The sequence below is a fragment of the Ipomoea nil genome, unplaced genomic scaffold (assembly GCF_001879475.1).
Source record: "Ipomoea nil cultivar Tokyo-kokei standard unplaced genomic scaffold, Asagao_1.1 scaffold0900, whole genome shotgun sequence".
NCBI classification, from domain to species: Eukaryota; Viridiplantae; Streptophyta; class Magnoliopsida; order Solanales; family Convolvulaceae; genus Ipomoea; species Ipomoea nil.
In genome coordinates, this window is record NW_017617328.1 from 1,107,038 (window position 1) to 1,115,208 (window position 8,171).

The window sequence follows — 8,171 nt, forward strand, 5'->3', positions numbered from 1 at the left end:
GTAGATTTGATGCCAGTAGATTTGATTGCCAGTAGATTTGATTTGATTATACATGATCTTAAACATAGCTATTCTAACTTTGAGATGGATGGTTTCATTGAACACATACATACAGTATATTTGATTATACATGATCTTGAAGAACTTGTATATTGGTTGCTGCTTATAATACACTTTGGTTGCTGCTTATTTGGTTTATTGATTTTGATCACTAATTATTGTGTGGTTATGACCTATGTGTTAGTTTTAATTGTGGTTATTTGTTATCATTTTTTTTGTGTATAGATGGATAGAAATCATGTGCGTGCAACTGTTATGGGTGCAGCAAGTGCTATACTAGCTATGGGAGTTCTTCTATTACAACAACTTAGGAATAGAAACCAAATAGAACATGACATTGTCAATAGAGATAATGAGCGAGAGAGTTACATAAATAGTATCTTGTGTGAGGGTGATAACAAATGCATTAGCGTTATTAGAATGCGACCTATTTCCTTTTATAAATTGTGTGACCTTCTTGCTACTAAGAACTTATTACGCACAACTAGAGCCGTAAGTATTAAGGAACAAGTTTTAATATTTTTACATATAATAGGTCACAATGTACGCTTTCGAGTAATTGGATCAAGGTATTATAGGTCAATTGAGACAATTCACCGTTACTTTAGAAGTGTTTTGAGAGCCATTTTATCTTTGTATACGAACCTCATAGTATTACCAGACGGTGAAGTAACTCCTCATGAAATCATTAGCAATCCGCGATTTTATCCCTATTTCAAAGATTGTTTAGGAGCAATAGATGGAACCCATATTCGTGCATCCGTGCCAATTAATATGCAAGGAAGTTTTCGCGGACGTAAGGGTGGAACAACACAAAATGTATTTGCTGCCGTCACTTTTGATTTGCGATTTTGTTATGTGCTAGCTGGGTGGGAAGGTAGTGCACATGATTCTCGAGTCTTGAACGATGCACTCACACGTCCAAATAAATTTAAAATTCCAGAAGGTATAAAATAAAATTATGTAATCACTTTTTACATTGTGTTGTTTGTTATTGCATATAAGTAATCAAATTATGTAAACTTGTAGGGAAATATTATCTTGGTGATGCTGGATATGGCATACGGAATGGAATACTTACTCCATACCGTGGTGTTAGATACCATTTGAAAGAGTTTAGTGCTCATCGTCCTGAGAATAAGAAAGAACTTTTCAATCTTCGTCATTCGTCCTTACGTACATCTATTGAGAGAGTGTTTGGAATTTTGAAGAAACGGTTCCGTGTGTTAGATGCTGAACCTTTTTGGGATTACCAGACACAAGTGGATATAGTTTTAGCTTGTTGTATAATTCATAACCATATTATGGGAGTTGATCCTAATGATGAGCTTAATCAAGCAACAGTTGATGTTGATGACGATAACTTGTTGCCCTTATCTCATACGCAAACAGAAGAAAGACAAGAAGTTAGACAATGGAATGCAAAGAGAGATGAGATCGCAGAACAAATGTGGAATGAATTTCTTATTAGGAACTAGTGTCTAGTTTCATATATTTGAGTATGCTTTGTTATTGGATATTATTAGTTACGTTGTTGAACATTTCTTATTGTTGTGTACTTGATTATGCTTTGTTATTGGATATTATTATATGGACATGAGTATGCTTTGTTAATGGATATTATGTTTCATTGGTTGACGTTGGTTGTTATTGTTTTTATGTTATTATAGAAACATGAATAAGGGAAAGGGAATTGCCACTTCTAGACAATTTCGGTGGACAAAGCCAATGGAGGGCGTATTTTTAAAGATATTAGCTGAAGAGGCTAGGAATCCCAATAATCCAACTAACAATTTTAGAACATCTTCATTCAATCGTGTTGCATCTACCATATCTGAACAATTTAATGTTACATGTGAAGTCAAACATGTTGAGAATCACTTGAAAACAGTGAAGAACACATGGATGATGATATGCAAGCTGAAGGGGATGAGTGGTCTTGGATGGGATGATAACTTGAAAATGATTACATGTGATGAAGCCCCGTATATTGAGCTTATCACGGTAATATTTTATTATCATAATTTGACTATTGCATAAATCTAATGTTTTTTTATTAGAAAATATCTCATGTTTATTATTTATTTATAGGCAACTCCCAAGTATGAAACATTGTTGAACAGGAAGATTGACTACTACGATGAGATGTGCATTGTCGCTGGCAGAGATTGTGCCATAGGACGTTTTGCAAAATCTTTTGCAGATGTTACTTTAGATGGCCCTCATGATGAGATGTTGCCGGATAACAATGATGAAACCCTGCCTGAAGGAAATGATGAAGAAAGTAAGGGAAGAACATCTGCATCAACTGCGTCGTCTCAAAGATCCTTTCGTAAGCGAAAGTCACTTGACTTGAAGGTCGATGAAATTGCTGAACAACTTGGTAGCATTGCCGCAGCAATTAAATCTTTGAATACTGGCATTGATGAAAATCAGTTGTTTGCGGATGTGATGAGCATAGGTGATGGCTTTCATGAGGATGACCTATGTAAGGCATTTGAATACTTGATGACAAATGAGGTTCAGGCGAGGATTTTCAACGCGAAGAATGCAAGTTTGAAGAGGAAATGGATTGAGAAATTTATTTCTTCTTCGGATTAAATTTTCTATGCCTTTTTTTGTTGGTTAACATGGATGTTAAGACTTGGATTGTAATATTTAAGACTTATTTTTATGTATGCTTTGTAGTTGGTTGGTTATGTTGGATCTTTAATACTTGATTATATTGGATCCTAAGACTTTGTGGATTTTAATTTTCAATACTTGATTTTGTTGATTCCTTTATGTTGTTTCTAACATGTAATTATGGTTTGAAATTGTCATATTATGACAATAGTTTTAATACTAGAAAGATAGATTGAGAGCAAAGACATTCGAATTAAATACAACTAAAATTTATGTAGCATGAAATTTGAAATAAAAATTGTTATATTATACAAAAAACAATAAAAATATATTTATCGAATAACAATTCCATTCTGTTCATTTTCTGGAAAATGAACCAAACACCAAAAGACAGTTTTCCATCATTTTCTGGAAAATGAACCAAACACCAAAAGACAGTTTTCCATTGTTCAGCCAAACACAGGAAAGGAAAATGACTTCTGGAAAATGACTCATTTTCCAGAAGTCATTTTCCAGAAGTCATTTTCCAGCTTTCCAAACGGACCCTAAGTGTCACGCCACACCGCTAATAACTCAATTTTTTCTATAACTTTTTTTTTTCTTTTTTTCACAGATAAATCCTACCTTGTTACCCTAATTTGCAAAAGGAGCTAAAACCAATAAGACCCAATAAGTAATTCTAAAGTCAAACTTAAAACTTTATTATTAATTTATTATCAAATTAACAGTCTAATCAATCTGGTTGTGTTGCCCCAATCCCATTCTTTTGTAATGGCTAGCTACTTGCATATATGCATGGTGTATCATTTTAATTCTTTAATTTATATATGTGTATACTTAACATGATTGTAGAGCGATGTGGTGAGTGAAATGCTAGAGGAATTGTGCAAGCGGCAGTACGCGGCGGAGAGGCAGAATAAGCATATGGAAGCCATGCTTGCCAATTACAGAACTCAAGCTTTGACCATGGTGGAGAGGGTCAAGGCTCTTGAGAAAACCAACGCTGCTCTCAATGTCGCCCTGCACCAAGGAGGAGGAGGAGGCGGAGGCGGTGGGGCGGCGTTGTGCAAAATATGCTGGAGAGAGGCTGCAACGATGATGGCATGGCCGTGCCGCCATCTTTGCCTGTGCAAGAGTTGTGCGGGAACAACCAATGGCTGCCTGCCTTGCTACATTCGGACTGTATTGAAGTCAAATTTTACTAATTATTTCTTTAATTTATGAAGATCTATATTTAGGGCCAGTAACATTCAAAAAATAATAATAAATTTTACTACTGTTGAAATAGAATTTTAAGATATATTTATTAGATATTATTTATTAGATTTTTCATTTATTATTTATATAAATATCATTATTGTCATTTCTATTTATAGGGATGTGTATTTTACTATTGTCAAAATAGAATTTTATCATATTTGCTTTAAGCATATCAATAAAGGATTGTATTAAACCCAACAGGGTAGCTTAAGTGGCAAATGAGCTCTCTTTGTGGGTGAAAATTCTGAGATAACCTGGGTTCAATTCCCATAAGTGATAATTCCCTTTGGGCTAGCTTCTGTGCCTTTCGGAGTGAACCGGGTGGACCTAGACTGTTAAACGTATAGAGAACCACAATGTGTGGTTGCCACCAAAAAAAAATAAAGGATTGTATTGTCTTTAAAATTTCACGTCTAGCCTAAATTAATATCTAACGAGAATATAGAAAAATACTTCCGTCAATAAATATTTTTATTTTTTTAAAAAAAGTTAATAGAATGTTTAAATTTCGTTTTAGGTTTTTCCATCCTTTCTCTAAAAAAAAAATGATAAATGTAATTGTTTATTTCTATTTATGGAGATCGATCCATATTTTTACTATTATTGAAATAAAATTTTAGGATATATTTATTAGCATACTAGTATTTTACTTTTATTATTTATATATAAATAAATACCATTGCCATTTCTATTTATAGAGATATGTATTTTACTATCGGAAAAATATAATTTTACAATATTTTTTCTAAGCATATCGAGAAAGGATTGTATTGTCTAAAAAATTTTATGTCCTGTATATATCCAACTAGTATTTTCACCCGTGCGATGCACAGAATGTATTTGTTATAATATTTTAAAAATATTTGGATTGATATACAATTATATAAATTATAACATCGAATATTATATAATGTAATTGAAGAATTGAGTTGTATCGATTGTATTTTCTGATATTATCATTGCTCGAATTCGAGCAAATAATTTCCTAATTAATAGTCAATGTATAGATGTACGCATTCGGTGCTGAAACTTTAGAGACTTTATATATCAGTGTTTATGATTTGTATTAAGTGGCAAATTTGTTTGGTATTTAGTTGTTAAACTCTTGTATAAATAGTTTCATTATTTTGTTAATAAACACAACATATTACTTCTCTATGGTATCAAGAACCCTTTTTCTCCACTGAGATTACACGATCCTTCTCTTCTTCCTTCACCCACTAGTTTCTCAAATGACCACCACAACTCCCATTCCTGTTGTCATCCACTTGAATGCTCCCACTTATTTTCTCATCCGGTTAATCGAGTAAAATTTTCCAGTACGGCAGTGCCAAGTAAAATCAACACTCATTGGTTATGATCTTTGTGGATACATTGACAGAACAACAAAAGCACCAACCAAATTTGCTAATACGGAAAATTAAACACCATCCTTACTCCAGGATACACTGCATGGTATAGACCGCGGCAATACGGCGGTGTTAGGAACAAGTGTAATTATATTTTGATGATACCAAACTGTCTAGGATCGTAGACCCCTATTTTTCATTTCTTAGATAAGTCTCGTGTAACAGACCCATGAGGTGTATAAAACTTGCTCGAGACTAGCATAATAGGTCTACATGAAGACTTGAAGACGACAAGATGATCGAAGATGCTTCCAGGCGAAAGATGGATTGAGCAAATCTCGGATAGACTCCTTTTAACAAAAAGAAAAGGACCTTTCGTCAAAGAAGAAAGGACGAAAGATAAAATCAATCTTTCGACCAACGTCTCCGAGTGAACAAGACAAAGACAGACTTATAAAAGACATCATTCAAGTGAAGCAATGAGAATGTTGTCTATGACTTATATGGGCAAATCATTCGGACAAAAAGTGTCCTAGGAATGATCTTCACAAAAGAGAAGGAGCATTAAAAGACTTGTACTATCTTGTCAGAGAACAAGGACAAAAGCCATAATGATTTTGGTTCCAACGGCTACACAGTACAAGTGCATTAAATGCTCAATGCCCACTGGTCACTACTCACTGGTTATTAGGTTTGAAATTTTCATCTCCCTCCAACGGATCGATTTTTCCACCTATAAATACCTCTCTTCACCATTGAAGAAGGTGCTGGTTATTTCACTCTTGCTATCCAAAGAAAAGCTCTTCAAACAGCTCCATCTCTTAAAGCTTTTCATAATCAGTGATCTTGTGAAGTTTTTAAAAGGCTCATCCATTTCCATACTTCACAATCAAAGAAGTCTTGCATATTTTCAAGTGAAGATCCATCCAGTTATCAAAACAAGACTTCAACCAGTTTGAGAAACATCAGATTATCTTTCCAACATCTCAACTTAGGAAGAATTTGATAGAGGCGGAGTAAACTCGAGGAGTTGAAAAACCTGTCAAGTGGCTGTCCGGCTTAGTGATCAAGGAAGCCAGCTTGAAGTAGTTTGGACTAGGAGTGATAGTGAAAACCCTTTCACGAGTTGTGAAAGAAGAGTGTAGTAGGCTTCGTTAACAGCCGAACCACTATAAAAACCTCTCTCTCTCTCTCTATACTTTTTACATTCTGCTTTATTTCTTTTGTGCATTGCATATCATTGACCAAATGCTAAAACTTTACAACGAAAGTGTGCAAAGAGCATCTAAGATGAAACATTATTTCCGATGTGCATAACTTCGAAAGGAGTTTCTTTGAAAAATCAATTAGAGCCTATTCCCCCCCCCCCTCTAGACTCTCTTTCGACCCTACCGGGACCAACAGGCGGTGGTGACAATGGCAATATGCGGCAGAGGAAAAAGCGGCGAAGAAGCTAAGGAGGCGGAGGAAGAAATAGTGGAAGTGAGGACGAAGAACAGCGAACTGGAAGCCATGATTGCTAGTTATAGAACTCAAGATATGGCCATGACGGAGATGCTCATTGCTGCCCTGCACGAGGCCACGCATCGGAGGGGCGGCGGCAATGGGGCGGCGGAGGAGGAGGCACAGTCTTCGTCGTTGGACCCGGATCAAGTGGTGGTGGTTAGAATGAGTTGCAAAATATGCTGGAGAGGGCCTACGACGATGATAGCATGATAGCATGGCCGTGTCGCCATCTTTTCTTGTGCAATAACTGTGCAAGAACAACCAATTGCTGCCCCATTTGCAATGCTACGTTCCAAGACTGCATAGAAGTCAAATTTTACTAATTATATATTTATTATATTATTTTTCAACTAATATTATTGTTGTTGTGTTTGTGACTCAATTTGTTAATTATACCATTGTTGAAATATAATTTTAGGATATATTTATTAGCTTATTAGTATTTTGTTATCGTTGAAACATAATTTTACCATATTTGTATTAAGCACATCCAGAAATGATGGTATGTCTTAAAGGTTCCACGTCACTTAGTATCCAATTAATAGATCATATTTATTAATTTTATTCATTTTCGTAAAGAGAAAATTATTCATGGCCTAAATAAATACTAAATGAGGAGGGAAAAAAGCATTAAAATCAATGAATGTTTTTTAAAAATTATTAAAATGCTTAAATTTTGTTTTAATTTTTTCCCTCCTTTATCTAATGAAAAATATATATGTATAAATGTCGTTGTTCATTTCTATTTATGGAGATTTATACTTTTACCATTGTTGAGATAGAATTTTAGGATATATTTTTATTAGCCTATTAGTATTTTACTTTTATTATTGATATAAATATTGTTGCTATCGTCGAAATAGAAATGTCATTATTCATTTCTATTTATGAAGATCTATATTTTTACTACTGTTGAAATAGAATTTTATGATATATTTATTAGCATATTAGTACTTTACATTTCTTATTTATATAAATATCATTGTTATTTATATGCATAGGGATGTATTTTACTATCGTCAAAATAGAATTTTACCATATTTGCTCTAAGCATATCACGAAAGGATTGTATTGTCTAAAAAATTTCACACCTGTTAGTATCTAACTAATCAAACTTAAAAAGTTTCATTCATTTTAAAAGAGGGAGCATTAAGATGGTGGAACAATTGGGCTTGCCCTGAAGGTTGGGCTCGGAGTGCTATCTTCTGGCCTACCCGTTCCAAGTGGTGAGTTGTGCCGTGGATTCTCTGCGAAGGCGGAGGCTTCTCGGTCCTTAGATTGGAGAGCACCGCGTGAGGCTGGCTTCACAGAGCAGCAATAACCTCCTCCTCTCTGCAGTGGAAGGATAACATGCTGGTGCATTCTCGGTCC

The 8,171-nt window shown here is 34.6% G+C and overlaps 1 protein-coding gene across 1 annotated transcript; it reads left to right on the plus strand.

Annotated features, from left to right (window-relative positions):
• Positions 1-285: 285 nt before the first annotated feature.
• Positions 286-1,538, plus strand: LOC109179333 (putative nuclease HARBI1). The gene is made up of 2 exons (XM_019328838.1): positions 286-1,006; positions 1,090-1,538. The coding sequence occupies exons 1-2, from the start codon at positions 286-288 to the stop codon at positions 1,536-1,538; spliced, it is 1,170 nt and encodes a 389-aa protein (XP_019184383.1).
• Positions 1,539-8,171: the final 6,633 nt, after the last annotated feature.